This window comes from Protomyctophum bolini (assembly GCF_963924005.1).
Source record: "Protomyctophum bolini genome assembly, chromosome: 1".
Classification (NCBI taxonomy): Eukaryota; Metazoa; Chordata; class Actinopteri; order Myctophiformes; family Myctophidae; genus Protomyctophum; species Protomyctophum bolini.
In genome coordinates, this window is record NC_137862.1 from 54,253,622 (window position 1) to 54,268,397 (window position 14,776).

Genomic DNA, 14,776 nt, shown 5'->3' on the forward strand with positions numbered 1-14,776 from the left:
TATAGCGCTTTACATAGATTGTGCATTTCATTCACACACATTCACACCGATGGCAGAAGAAACCATGCAAGGCACCGAAACCTGCTCATCGGCAGAAATTAGGGGTTCAGAGTCTTGCTCAAGGACACTTCGACACTAACTGGGGGTGAGTTACAGATGTACAATTCTACAAATGCAGGGGGGGGGAATATAAAAAAAAAGGTCTAAACATTTTCTATATTTTTCAGAATTTTTCAAAAATAGCAGATGACATCCCCCCCCTCTCCGATTATTATTAGGCCTATTATTATTATTAATAATAATAATAATAATTCCGTAAGTTGTATGAGTTCAGAGTTGTAGAGCCTTCCCTAGAATCTGGCTCAATGTTATTTTTTGTTCCGTGTCAAACACTTCCAGGATTGTGTCAGAGTATAGGAGCAGCAGCACGTTCTCTTTCTGTCTCTCTTTTGTGTTACTGGAGGTCTCTAGATGTCTTCCAGGTACCTGTACTCAAAGATGAAGCCCTCCAATGGTCTCCAGTCCCACTTCTCGTAGTCAAAGTAAACGTAAGTGCCCTTTTCAAACTCCCCCGTGGTGATGACCTTGGGTTCCCCAAGTCTCTGGAACCACATCATGTACTTGTTGTGGAACATCCACGATTGTTTCTTCAGAACCTTAGCAGACAGATACTGGGCCTTGGTGCCCTCTAGGTAGTAGAATATGAAGAACAGGGTCTCTGGTGAGAATCTCTGGTAGAACTCTATGGAGTCCGAGTGGTGGAAGGGAGACGTGGGACAGGGGCTCCTCGTCATCTCGGAGTCAGCGGGGTGAGGCATATGCGTCCACGCCGCCTCCTGCATGGCCTGCTGGTACTGCTGGTCTTTAGAGAGCGGCGTGGGGCCCAGCGGACACACCCCTAGCGAGGGGGGGATGCTGACCTCTGAGAAGGACGGCCGGGGGGTGGCGGGAGTCTCGGGGGTCGCAGACCAACCAGAACTGTCTTTCTCCGATAGGTGCAGGTTTGTGGTCTCTAGATGCAGACGAGATCCTAGCACCGACCTCTCAGCCATCGCCTTGAGAGAGCTGAGAGGCTCAGACCTTAGGCCCTCAGAGGGCTGTGTGTAGGAGGAGTGTAGCCCATTGAGCAGGCTCCCTCCTCCGGGTGCACAGTCAGAATACAACGGGGATGGAGATCTTGGGGGAACAGCGACGGAGCTGATCAGACTGCAGGGGTTGTCTATCCGCTGACTGGCTGAGGAGGCAACTGGCGAGGGCTGTCTGCTCTGTGATTGACTCGGTGTACCTAGCGCCGACTCCGTAGAACTCTCTGCCTGCACTATGGCACTGTAACTTATGCTTCCGCTTTGTTTCAGTCTACTTGGCGGTCTGGCGGGAGCAATGTTTGCGCTACACACCACAGAGACCACGCTTTGTGGAGCCCAGGGCCCCCCGGTCAAAGAGCTGTGTGCGGGGCTCGAACCCCGCACACCAAGGCCCGTGCCAGCCCCATCGGTGGTGACTCCACTAGAGCCAGAGGTGGCGGGGGCGGTCCTGGTCTCCACAGATACGCTCGACTGGGTGTTGCTGCTCATACCCAAGCCGCCCCATGCCACCGCGGCCTGGGCAAAAGAGTGGGCTTGGGAGATGGGCGTGCTGGGGGTGGGGAGAGACGACGGGGTGGTGGAGGCTGGTAAGAGGGGGCGGCTGGGCGGGCTGGCAGTGTTTGAGGGGAAACAGGTTTTCATCAGTGGTGGCTGTTGCTGTTGTTGCTGGCTTGTTGTTTGGGCATGTCGCTGCTGCTGCTGCTGTTGTTGTTGTTGTGGAGGCTGATGCTGTTGCACCACACTGCTGAAGCTTCCTACAAGACTGTTGCTCGTTGGAACAACAGATTTGGCCCTGGCCTTGCTTGCCAGGGACGCGAGTGAGGGCGAGGAATCGGATGGGCGGCAGGTGGTGGAAGAAAGCAAGTAAGGGGTGCCATTTTTCACAGGCGACTGGCTAACTTCATTGTCTGTCCACTGGGCGCTTTTCTTATCGTGGGCTGTGCATGTGGCCAGGGACGGGGACGGGGACGTGGGCGAGGACGTGGCGGAGGACGTGGGAGAGCTGGCCTGACCCGATGGAGACGTGCAGGCAACTAGTGCTGCGGGGACCTCTTCCAGGTCCAGGTCATCGTACAGGAACTCATTCTCCTCGAAGTCAGGATCCTGCGACGAGTCGATGTAATACACCACGTCATCCTTAATCTTCTGGACGGAGTCCACCGGGACGGAGTCGTTGTCCAGCATTCGCAGGATGGTCTCCAACATGTGAATGTGGAAGCGGTGCCTCTCGATCAACCTCCTGAGCTCTGTGATACGATCCTGCTTCTCCTTCTCGGCCTTCTTCTTGCCGGTCTGCACCGAGAGAGACTCCACCTCACTTTCAAACTGGTCTACCTGCATGTTTAGAGTGTCTATTGTATTCGTGAGCCACAGTACTGTCTCCTCCTTCTCCTTCTGTGCAGGATCAAACTTTGGAGTGAGCCCCAGACCTTCTTTCGAGTACGCTTTTGTTTTGGATTCTCGCTCCACCTCCTTGAACCGCTCCATTTGTATCTCAATGAGCTTGCGATGCTCCACTAGCTGCTGTTTGTCTTTGATCTCGTTTGAGGCTATCCATGTCTTCAGTTGATCCCTCAACCGCTGTAGTTTCTTTATCTCTTTCTTTAGGTCAGCCTCGTGCTTTTCCTTCTGATTAGAATTCGCTGCATTTTGAAGCTTTTGCCAAATATCTTCAAACTGTTCGACGCCTTCAGCTACCCTTTTAAAACATCTGTCGATTTCACATTGGAGTTTTCTCTTGTCAGCCATGGCTTTGACTCAGTTTGTGAGTAAGCAAGGGGTTCTGGGCTTTTATTTGTCCTTATTCAATTATAGGCTAAGACGCTAAGTTAATTCCCCGCCAAATCCTCTTTGCTTCCAAATTATATGTTTTCAGTTTGCCAGTCATTCAATTCTTATCTGGGTCTATAAAGCCAACGCCAGATTATCGTTTACCAAGCTGCAGCGGCCTTATTACGTGCTGGAATCGTTAGTTGATTGGTTTGTTTTATATAAATCTAGCACAATATACCAACTATATAAAGTTCAAGTTGAGGTGGGTAGTGCACAGATATTCCCATGTATGGACTGGACATGTCTGATGTCAGAACAAATCAGCATATGGGCATGCCCATATATGGTCCGGACATGCCCAAAGTCAGCGTAAATGGCAATGGTTGTACGAATCAAATTGTCAACTTATCTTTTTAATGCACGCAAATCGACGTTGTTAGACAACGGTCTCTGTTGTGTGTGACATCAGACCAATGCTCGACTATAGTGAGAGAGAGAGGGAGAGAGAGAGTTCACCCCACCGACTTCAAATTCGACACACACGTTCCACACCCCCACAAGGAGTGCAATGCCCGGTGTCAAGTCGGTCGGACCCACAGTTGTCCAGAACCGCCAAAAGGCCTCTGGCCGGGCTCTAGTACGTACAGGGCCCCTGCCCAGGGTCCATATATGGAGCTGGCCTGTTCTGACATCACAACATTCTATATATTTGGGCATGCCGCGCCTGACACAGAACTCCATATATAGGAATAAAGGCACACAGAGAGACAGATACATGAAATCTCCATTTATGGACATAAAAGGGACACAGACAGATGGGTGGAACGGGTACTCTGACACGGGTTCAACGGGTACTGCTTCCGTCGTTACTGACTCGGTGCTCTACAGCTGGGCACCGGTCTATAGTGACTATAGAAATACACTCTGTCGAGCTGCCAACTTGCGCATTGCACACCAGTAGGCCATGCATGACCTACTGGTGCACAAGCAGAGCACACCATGAGATGCGTTCATGGTGCAATGCTATTAACCAATGTATACTATACAATTGCTGTTCTAAATGTCCCTTCATATACAACTTTTAAATGTACATTAGTTACAGCCCCTCTATTGGCTGGTGGAGAACACCAACATACATACATACCCAGCCGATGCATACCCTTACCACCACCTATTGACCTTATACCAATTTTGAAACGTACTTTAGTTACGTCATCAAGACTGAACAGTGGTCCCTCATTGGCCGGTGGAGTACACGACATATACATACCCAGCCGGGTATATTGACTTTATACCCATTTTGAAACGTACTTTAGTTATGTCATCAAAGGTTTTTTTTTTATGTTTGACAATGACATAAGTGTATGCACATAACATTATATACCGGTACCTAACCTAACCATGGTGTTTTTTGTCTCCATCAGAGGCATGGGGAGAGAGTATGTTTTGCACTGCGTCTCTGTGTGTGTGTGTGTGTGTGTGTGTGTGTGTGTGTGTGTGTGTGTGTGTGTGTGTGTGTGTGTGTGTGTGTGTGTGTGTGTGTGTGTGTGTGTCTGTGTGTGTGTGTGTGTGTGTGTGTGTGTGTGTGTGTGTGTGTGTGTGACAAAATGCCTCAAATCAAAGAAGAAATGTCACCCTTTTCACATTGGCCTATTATAGCGCCACCAGGAGGCCACAACCTGACCTGCCCTGGTGGAGACCTCAGACCTATGCCCCGAGGGGCACTTTTTCTATTTTTCTTTTTTTTCATTTTTGGAAAGGACACCTTTCTTCTCTACACTCGGGGCCGGGGGCCGGTAGGTGGCGATCATGATCCATAACTTTGCATACCAACCGTCTTCTTTAAACTACAAAAGGAAGAAGAAGACATTTGCCGCGAGTTCCAACTTCCTTCCTATTGTTTTGTTCATTTTCTACCGAGGAGAAACCAAACAGCAGCGGATAGTCTCGTTTTCTAACATTTCTTTAAATTAATCTACTGACGATGGAAAAGGAGCTGTATTCCAAACTTGCTTCGAAAATGGGTATAAGTTCTGCCAGAGTTATTCGGTGAGTAACCTATCCTATGTAGATTCGTTTAGTTACTGTAGGCTACTATACTTCTCCAATTCTCCAATCTAGCTGTTAATAAATACTTCAATCAAACAAACTTGATTGATTGAAGTATTGTTCAGTTTGCAGAATAGGTACATTTCGCATGAAAGCACAACGAAATACAAAGACTGTTACTGTAGGCGACACACAGTAGGTCCACAATAATATAATTATAACTGCATGCTCACATTGCTCAGGTATAATCTACTAAAAGTGTCAAAAATAAAGATTAGAGAAATGTAAGAGTGTGAGCCTGAGGTGTTGTTAGATATCATCTGTCAATTAGTTGAGGGAACATTTCGTACCCTTACTAAGGTCTTATACCATATATTATTCTGCAATGATTTAATGTCGCCTGTAGGTGTCACGTTTACTCTTTTTTTTTTAAATATATTCTCTATCTATCCATCCATACTTTAGCCAGGCGGAGGAGTATGTGCGCCTGTCCCAGGTCAGATGCACAGGGCTGGGGAACCTCACAGCCACCAGCAAAGCAGTGATGTGTCTGGAGCTGGCCTCCACCGCCATAAAAGTACCCATGGACAAGGTGAGCTATTTGCCTTCACTGTTTCTCTGCTTATCAGAGCATATAAAGCAGTGGTTCTTAAAGTGGGGTCCCCAGCGAAAGTATAGTTAACATACCGTAGCTTCTAAATCATTTTAACCATTATTGAAGATTTAAAAAACAAATCGTGAAAGTACATGAAAATCTGCTGTTCTGAATGGTCCCTGGCACAATAAAACCTTTTCAAATGGGGGTCCGTGGCCCAAGGCCAATACATATTCATTTCTAGGGGTCCTTTTCCTTGACAAGGTTTAAAAACCACTGATAGAAATAGTTCAGATTCAAGTCAGGAGACCAATTTTTGGCCGGAAAGTTAAATAAAGTTTGTTATATTCAACGTTTAATTTTTAAAGATAGAGTGCCACCATTTTTTTCCACCCTAAAACATGATCATCAGGTATTATTACAATATAAGGGGGAAGAACTTTTTCCAAAAAGTGTACAGTATTTGTTAAAATCATGCTTTTATGTGGACACGCCCACCAGTTCATTAAGTATGCCTGGTTTGCCTGGTGGGTGGTGATGGGTGGTGATCCACCTGAACTGAAGCCGCACCCACAGCTGTAGTTGTATGATAAAGGGGGAGGGGTAGGGGAGGGGCTGATAGTGTGGTGTCACTATATTACTGTTTACTTAATTGGCCTGTTTGACTGTCAAAAGTTCAGCCATCCAGGAAGAAACCCGAAATACAAAGTTAATACACCATAAAAACAACTCCAGGGTGTCTCATGAAGTACTGTCACCTCATAGACACATGAAAACCTCGAAAAATACAAAAATTGTGGCACTCCATCTTTAAGGAATACGCCGTCAAGCTGTCGGGGCTTAATAAAAAGATGTACCAGAGTAACCTGAAGGCGTTGGAGTGTCTTCTTGGCTTGGAGAGTCACGTGGGGCTCCGAGAGCTGGCTGTCCAGTACGGATGCATGGAGGCCCTCAAAGTGGCTGCACAGATACTGCAAAGGTGACAACTAAAACATTCATTCATATTTGCTATTTACTACTCGCAGCGCGTGTACTGCACGTATAGGTAGGGACGGCACTGTAGCCTATACATTGGCAGCCCTTCACCCCGTGTGCATGCATTATTTCTGTTAGTAGCGAACCACAGCAAGCCGCCTTTGTTTTAAATGGTCCCCCGTTAGCACGTCGGCAAGGCCGTTCTCACCTATCGGCCAGAGTTGTGTTACCGCACCCCGCTAAGAGCTCTCATATCTGGATACGAATAAAAAAAATAGCAGACTTTCAAGCTTGTGGATCTGCTAATTTTGCTTTTATGTGATGCTGTAGACTTATGTATGATCAGGTAATTAACAAAAAACAAAAAGTTAGAATATGGATATTTGAGAATACGGTTATTCATTATTTTAAGATTCAAGAATATTTGAAGTGGTCGAGAGTGACTATAGCAAAATAAATCATGTTCATTCAATCTTCCAGAAAATCTTAATGATCTCCGATTTTTCATGAAAGCATTGTTTAATTAAATCAATTTCTTCAACTGGTTGCCTGTATGCCATGGGTACCAAATTGTTTATGAAACTCATCACACTGTTTTCACAAATCGCTGATTAGGCCTAACAAACGTTTTTCCATTCATGACATTTTATTTTTCTTGAATCCACGCAAACGTTAGTGACATTGTGCCTTTTTGCAGATATGAACAGAGCCTGCCTGCTGCCCAGAGAGAAGACCTGGATCTGTCCAAACCTCTCTTCACCACCTCTGCTCTGCACTCTGCCTGCAAGTCAGTCACACGCACGCACGCACGCATGCATGCACGCACGCACAAGCACACAGCTGGCACAAGGCTAAAAGTATATTCACACCGGACGCAATAAAAAAAACTTTTATGCATCTGTAAAATATTCTTGTGAAATTTGTTTTCACAGGCAGCGTAGTTAACAAGACAAGAGCCCTATTTAGACTATGTATGGCGCATGACACACACACCACGCATCCATGGGTCGACGGTTCAAATCCAGGCTTGTCCTGTCTACATGTAGAAGTGTCCTTGGGCAAGACACTGAACCCTACATTGCCTAAAGGGGTTGGTGTGTGAATGTAGGAAGTGAGGATGCTGGCGTTGACTGTTCGCCACTTCACCTCCCAATGTATGAATGAATGGACCACAATGAAAAGTGCTATAATAATGCGATCAATTATTATCAAGCTGGGCAGCAGTATTATCATGCTGACTATAGTTCGCTAGTGCTGCCTGGTAAGGTAGATATGAATGTAGTCGTGCTTATTTGTAACAAACTCTTGAATTTACATCACAGTATAGTCCCAAGTGTAATTGTGTCACATCGGCAACCAGTGGAAACCTGGAGGAAACAATTCTAACGAGCACCAAAAGCCACCTTCCATTGATGTCAATGGCACACAATGCAGTGTATGAACCAACTTCCCTCATTAAAAAGACCCTAATGAATCTGAGCAGTATATTGTTAACTGGTTTTTGTGTGGACGAGAAATGCACCTCAGTTTGTCATGTATTTAAGTTATCAGTCAAAAAGACGGAAAATAGGCCATCTACAAGATTAGACTACATCGCAGAGCGACGTGTTGTAATCCTGTGATTACTTGTATTCGGTTATTTTAAGATTACATTGTATTTTGAGTACCGTATTTGAAGTGGTTAAATGAGCAAAAGAATCGATGTTCAATCTTCCAGAAAATTCCTAATGATTATACATATTTAATAAAAGCAGAGGTTGAATCTGCAGTTTCTTCAACTGGTTGGTTCTATGGCTACCAAAGAAAATCACACATTACATTGACATTGAAGTGTTGCTTTAATGAATGAGTCGGCACTAAATGTTGCCCTTTTGCCTCCCGCATGCAGATGCCTGAAGATGAAAGTTGACAAGAAGCTAGCAACGTCATCTGGAGCCAAGAAGAGCATCTTTGACCGTCTGTGTGTGCAGATGCAGAAGATGGGACAGGACATCTGCAGTAAGTGGTATTTTTAACCCATTAAAACCAGGAAAGCTTGGTTATTCAAAAATAGCTCATAGCATGTCGCTTTGTGCCGTGCTATGAGCTTGTAGATCTGGTGTTTTTTTTTAAATCGTGATCATTTGTGCAAATCTTTGAATACCATGTACTATGTTAAATCACACTGATGGGTATGAAATGTCCTTCACCAATAAATTGTTTAACCATTGCCATTGTTAATTCCTTCGTTAAATCAGTAATTTCACTCCTAAGAGTGTATATAAAGGGATTCTTGGCGAGATCAGTTCTAACGTTGTCATTGCATTTCTTCCCCACAGAGGAAGCTGCTCCGTTGAAAGCAGCAGCAGTCAGAACGGTGCAGAAGAGACAGAAAACACTGCTGGAAAGCATAGAGCAAGTTGAAAAGGGTGAGTTCTTGCATGAACACATTTGTATGGCGTGGCTGATTTAGGCAGAGCTGTGTAGAAGGAGGTGTTCCGTCTCTCTGCCTGGACTTAAATCTCTAACCACTGGTTTGGACTGGTTTGGGAGTAATAATATTTTGGTTTATGCATTGGCCTAATGTTGTTAGCAACAACAACACATTCAGGGGGACACTAGAATAAATCGGCATGTTCACTGGTGAATCTTGTTTCCCTTAATTCCTTAGTTACAAATACAACTGCAAGGAAACGGGGTTGATAGGCCAATGCAATGCTGTTAATTTCTGAAGGATTATCTGAAGAAGCAATACCTTTTTTAGATTTTTCTGACCAACAATATGAAAAGAGAGAAAAATCGATCAATCGTTCTTAATAACAGTAGTATAATGGAAAATGATTTGTCAGTCACGCACATCCCTGTATTCTTTACAGAGGATGACTCGCCTTCGTCTCCAAAACAGCAGAGGGACGACAACGACGATGATGATGATGAAGAGTCCAAAGTGCAGGACTATGAGGCATGGAAGAAGAAGATCTTGGAGAACGCTTTGAAAACCAAGGAAACTGAGTCGTGAGGGGGGGCAACACCGCTCAAAGGGACGGTTCAGGACTTCTATGGAGATGTTTGTTTTACAGGAGATGTTCTTAAAGGCGTTTTGCGCCTGATGCAACGGTAACAAGTTCAGGTATTAACGAGAAAATGATTGGCGATGGTTCCGTTAATCCGTTTAGGTACTTTGGTGTTCAGTCAGGGTAAGTACAGTATCTGTTGCTTTTTGGGATTAAAAACAAAGTAAAAGGCAAAAGTAGCAGATCTGCTACTTTATGCTTTTTTTTATGTGGCGATGTACAGTAGTATGACAAGGCATTGATTTACGCACACCAAGTTAGAATAAGGAGACAAGAGGTTTCTGCCCGACCGCAACAATGTACAGTATTGTATTGGTCATTGGACTTTTTTTGACCACACTTGTTTAAGCACTTTCAAACTGGCGTTCCTATTTTTAGGCATGCCATAAGCTTGAAATATCATATCGTCCTTTTGCAAGCTCACATGCCACAACGCATTGTGAGCTTATAGAGTGGATATTTTGAAGTGGGGCTTAATCACTTTAACCTAGCATCCCTATTCTGTGGGGGAACCGGAGAAAATGTCAGATGCTTTGAGAGCGGCAATGCAGGTCTTTCTCAAGGATGCTAGGGTTAAAGTGATCAATTAAAAAGCATCACATTTATGTAAGCGGGGGTAAATCTGACTTGATGTTGGATTTCACTTTTACAGATTGCTACAGTACATATTTGTTGTGTGTGTGTGTACAGCAAGAGTTTAACTTTATTTGGACCTTTTTTAATAAAGCATGATGATATATGCAAAAAAGCACACCCACTCCGAGTCTTATATTAAATTATTTTATTTCAAAGTTTGAGTTATTTGCACTGAATACCTCAGCAAAGTCACACATGGAGAAAGTCTAGTCACCCCCTAGTCTAATTGTGCAACACATGCAAGTCAGAAAAGTGTTTTACTGTAACAAATTCCTTCACAGAAGGCAGCATGTAGCGGACAGACTTTTCCAGATCCTGTGGGCTCACTCACACTAGAGTCCTAGACACCAGAGCGGTGGTTTTCACTTTTCAAACCTTTTTTAGCTTCAGTACCCGTTTCCCTGATTACTACATTTTGCTTGTTAAACTACTGAGAGAAAACCATATATCATACGACGCTATGAATGATAAAACTCGCCATTTGAAGAATATTACATTTACAAAAGCGAAATTGAGTGAAAGGAGTTCCAATTAGTGCCCCCTGTCCTCCTGTGCAGATTTATTTTGAACTGTGGCCATTAGATTTCAGAAGGTTCGGTTTTAATGTCTGTTTAAATTATGTGCAAATAAGAATAGCTTTCTACTAAAATAACATTTGATGGTCAGGGTTTTGATTTCATTTGGTTTAACACTTTGCAGAACAGCAGGTTCACACAAAATGTCAATGTTTTAGCATTACCGTAAGTAACTAAAATAAATTAGCCCATTTCTCAATTTCTTTCAAATACCTTAACCCTGATTTGAAATTGAGAAACACTGCTGGGTAGAGGAACGACAAAACTGCTCATGTAGTTGACTGCCAAATTCAGATTGAGGCCTTTACCCGTGGTGAATAATTCACCTTGTTCCATGTAAGAATCATGTTGCTTTATCACTGTATAATATTCCCGGCGTTAATTCCACGACAAAAATGTCCCCGTTCTGAAAAGGATATTCTTTGAAAATGTGCAAAAAAGGCCAGATAATACTGTATGTATAGCCTTGTATATGGGGCTAGTATAGCCTGAGCTAACGTGTTAAGTTTCTGGTCTATAGGGGTGGGTCGCGGCTGAGATTTGCGCACGCCCTGATTGGATCTCACCGATCTGTCCGTCAGCCCTGGCCACTCCTCTCCCACCTAGTGAAGCGCTACGTCACATCATTTGGAGCGACAACCCACCCGGAAGCGTTGACTCCCACTTCTAGACCAAGGCAGCCAATGCGTTCCTATCCAGGCTTTCATTTTTCGCGCAGACGAAATGAAAGCCTGGGTATCGAGGCTACTGTATGTACTGAACTCCACAGGACTTGAAAAGAATCACTGCCCCGTTGACAGTTCTAAGAGGTATTTCTGACATAAAAATAAATAAACCAATACATCATGCCGATAAGATTGTTAAATCCATGGTTAAGCCTCAGCTTATACTCTTGTGTATTATTGTTTTTAAATTAAAAAATATGAAGTTTAAATTGATATCGATTACACTCAGGTTAACAGAGATGACTAACTTTCTGTTGGAAATAAGTCAAACAAAATGCTTGCCAGATAGCAGCAGGTAGGCTAACTAAAAACAACAAACAATCTTCTAAATATACTTTACTCTAAAGTGTACGGTTTGGGCAGCCATAGCTGAATGGGTAGAGAGCTTAGAGCATATAGGTAGAGGGGCCATCTAGGGTTCCCCAATTAATTTTCCTCAAGGGCCATATTTTGACTAGGGTACCAGGCTGGGGGCCGAGTCGGCACGCGCGAGGTCGAGGTCTTGCCCTGAAAATCCATTTTCCGGGCAAGACCCCATTTGAAAAGGACCCCCAGTTTGACATGCAGAGGTTACTGACCCCCATTTAATGCCATTTATATCTGGGACCCCCCCCAAAAAAAACCCTTTCTTTTGTTTTTGGAAATTCTTCCAGGCCCGCGGGCCACTAATTGGGGAACCCTGAGCAAGACACTTAACTGTACAACTGCTCCCCGGGTGGCTCTTCTCACTGTACACTGTACAGACTGTGAAATGTGTCCTCTGCAGTACAGACTGTGAAATGTGTCCTCTGCATTGTCCCATATCCTGTAACTATTAGGAGCAGTGGGCGACTGGGTGCTATCAATACATTTAGATCTCCCCAGACATTTTGGTATAGGGGCGAGATTTTGGATCATCTGGCTATATAAACTGAGACTTATTTGCAAACAGAAAAAAGATCAAATAAAAAAATAAACGGAATGGGGGCAAAAACACAATCCACAATCAAAGATTATAGGATTGTGAAATGGGTCCAAACTACATTTCTGGTTGGATCAGTGGTTGTCTCAGATAGTACAGTAAAGCACGTAGCTAAATATATATGAGGTCAGTGACGTACTGCAGTATTAAGGCATGTCCACCTATAAAATCACCACTGACAAACTCTCATGCACTGTACAGTATCAAAAGTGACTCAAACACGACAGACAGTCAAACCTCGAGTGTTCCTTTCATTCTGAGAGTTGAAGGAACACTTGAAGGAGCTTTGCTTGACTAGTTTTATTATTGCACTGTGGATATTTTTGTTCTGGAAAGCACGCCAACACCGACATTCAAGTTTTTAAATGTGCGCTATAGCCTATAAACACAATGTACTTGACTTGACTAGTCTAACGGCTAATGGGGATGCTGAGTGGTGCTGTTGGGGTGTCGTACTAATGGGGATGCTGAGTGGTGCTGTTGGGGTGTCGTACTATTGGTTGTCTAATGGGGATGCTGAGTGGTGCTGTTGGGGTGTCGTACTATTGGTTGTCTAATGGGGATGCTGAGTGGTGCTGTTGGGGTGTCGTACTATTGGTTGTCTAATGGGGATGCTGAGTGGTGCTGTTGGGGTGTCGTACTATTGGTTGTCTAATGGGGATGCTGAGTGGTGCTGTTGGGGTGTCGTACTATTGGTTGTCTAATGGGGATGCTGAGTGGTGCTGTTGGGGTGTCGTACTATTGGTTGTCTAATGGGGATGCTGAGTGGTGCTGTTGGGGTGTCGTACTATTGGTTGTCTAATGGGGATGCTGAGTGGTGCTGTTGGGGTGTCGTACTATTGGTTGTCTAATGGGGATGCTGAGTGGTGCTGTTGGGGTGTCGTACTATTGGTTGTCTAAAAAAAAAAGAAAATCTAATTCAAACCACTTCAAAGAACCACTGATGAACCAAGCTGTTTGTGTGTGTGTGTGTACTGTGTAGCTGGTGTGCAGATGTGTAGCAACGGCACCCCCTTCAGGTGTACAGGGGGACAGACGCTTTTGGTCATGCTGTGTTGATTGAGCGGCTCTGGGAACAGAACCTCTGGAGTCTGTTGGCGGCGGCGATCACGTTGAAATGTTTCTGCAACACACAAACACACACACAACCTTTTTCACACCAATGCCCCATTATTTATCCCATTCTGACCTGAGATCAGATTCATACGAGGTTTCCACTGGACACACACTGGTCTGATTAACCCATTCTGACCTGAGATCAGATTCTAAAAATGTCAGTCGTTCTTCGATGTATCAAAAATAGCAGACCTACAAGCTCGTAGCGCGCCACTCTGTGGCGCGCTACGAGCTTGTAGATCTGCTATTTTAGAGATTTAGCCTCTCAGACTCAATATTTTGTTATCGTTGACACACAATTCCAATCCATACTGTTGGATCAAATGTCGATCAAAATAACAATTCTTCTACATTCTCTAATTGTGTAAGACTTCTTGTAAATTAAGTAATGGCCAGATGTTTAACAATGATGTAACTTGAGAGCATAAAATGAAACCAAAATGGACCCAGTACCAGTCCATTTGGTTTCATTCTTACACTCTCAAGAGTTAAAGACTCCTGATGGTCTATTTGGTTAGTACAAACTCTCCATCATTTATAGCTGGGGACCACCTTGAACCCCTTCAAGGACCACTGCTTTAATTAGATCAAGGGTTCCCACACTTGTCAGGCTGTGACTATACTGATGGAGCTTGTTAATTCTTTATTGATAACGAGAACCTTATCGATCAGGCTTTATCGAGCCGGGTTCTCATCGAGCCCACAATAGAGCATTTTCTATTATTTTGTGGAAAGACGGGAGACGACAATAAATTCTTAAAAGAATGAGTATCTTTTACCTTCAAATACAGTAGGCCTACTTTTCTAAACAGACGGAAGGCAATTGACCTTTTTACTTTTGGAAATTAACATAGAAGAAACTATTAACTGGTTAGTGTGTCTACCGTCACTTTAGAAGTGTGATGTTTATTGCCCCGGACAGCGCTGGTTGGCAGGTGTCAATATACCCTTTTAGACTGACATGTTTGTGCCAGCATTACATTTATTCCTTGGTCGCCTCTTGCCGGGTACTCTATAAGCTTGTTACATGCCTGCGGAACAGATAAACATTGCGAAAATAGCCAGACTGCAAATTCACAATGCGCGGACATGGGCTATTTTCACAATGTTTTGCCTCTTTCTTATACGTATAATATTTGACTAATTTGGCGTGGTCTTAAAAGTCATTAAATTGCCACTTTAGAAAAATGTACAGATACCCTGCATACACTTATACTGTATATGCCGGTTTGT

At 44.1% G+C, this 14,776-nt stretch overlaps 3 protein-coding genes across 3 annotated transcripts in view; 1 reads left to right on the forward strand and 2 right to left on the reverse strand.

Annotated features, from left to right (window-relative positions):
• Positions 1-467: 467 nt before the first annotated feature.
• LOC308320888 (CCR4-NOT transcription complex subunit 3-like) lies at positions 468-2,834 on the reverse strand (the record flags this gene model as incomplete). Its single annotated transcript, XM_080771606.1, has 1 exon — positions 468-2,834. The coding sequence occupies one exon, from the start codon at positions 2,832-2,834 to the stop codon at positions 468-470; it is 2,367 nt and encodes a 788-aa protein (XP_080627732.1).
• A 1,944-nt stretch (positions 2,835-4,778) lies between these two features.
• On the forward strand, positions 4,779-10,139 carry orc6 (origin recognition complex, subunit 6). Its single transcript, XM_080784809.1, has 7 exons — positions 4,779-4,907; positions 5,373-5,499; positions 6,318-6,481; positions 7,175-7,264; positions 8,366-8,475; positions 8,796-8,885; positions 9,333-10,139. Exons 1-7 carry the CDS (start codon positions 4,843-4,845, stop codon positions 9,473-9,475), a joined length of 789 nt encoding a protein of 262 aa, XP_080640935.1. The 5' UTR covers positions 4,779-4,842; the 3' UTR covers positions 9,476-10,139.
• Positions 10,140-11,054: 915 nt separating this feature from the next.
• mylk3 (myosin light chain kinase 3) overlaps positions 11,055-14,776 on the reverse strand; it is a 29,617-nt gene continuing 25,895 nt past the window's right edge. Inside the window, exon 13 of the mRNA XM_080764212.1 lies at positions 11,055-13,550. Within this exon, the coding sequence (XP_080620338.1) occupies positions 13,473-13,550 (78 nt within the window). The 3' untranslated portion in view covers positions 11,055-13,472. The remainder of the gene's footprint in view (positions 13,551-14,776) is intronic.

Bases quoted from the DNA above. Each gene is read 5' to 3' on its own strand.
- orc6 (XM_080784809.1), top strand. From the start codon at position 4,843: ATGGAAAAGGAGCTGTATTCCAAACTTGCTTCGAAAATGGGTATAAGT. The intron at 4,908-5,372 runs GTGAGTAACCTA...TCCATACTTTAG, and splicing joins AGTTCTGCCAGAGTTATTCG to CCAGGCGGAGGAGTATGTGC. The intron at 7,265-8,365 runs GTCAGTCACACG...TCCCGCATGCAG, and splicing joins GCTCTGCACTCTGCCTGCAA to ATGCCTGAAGATGAAAGTTG.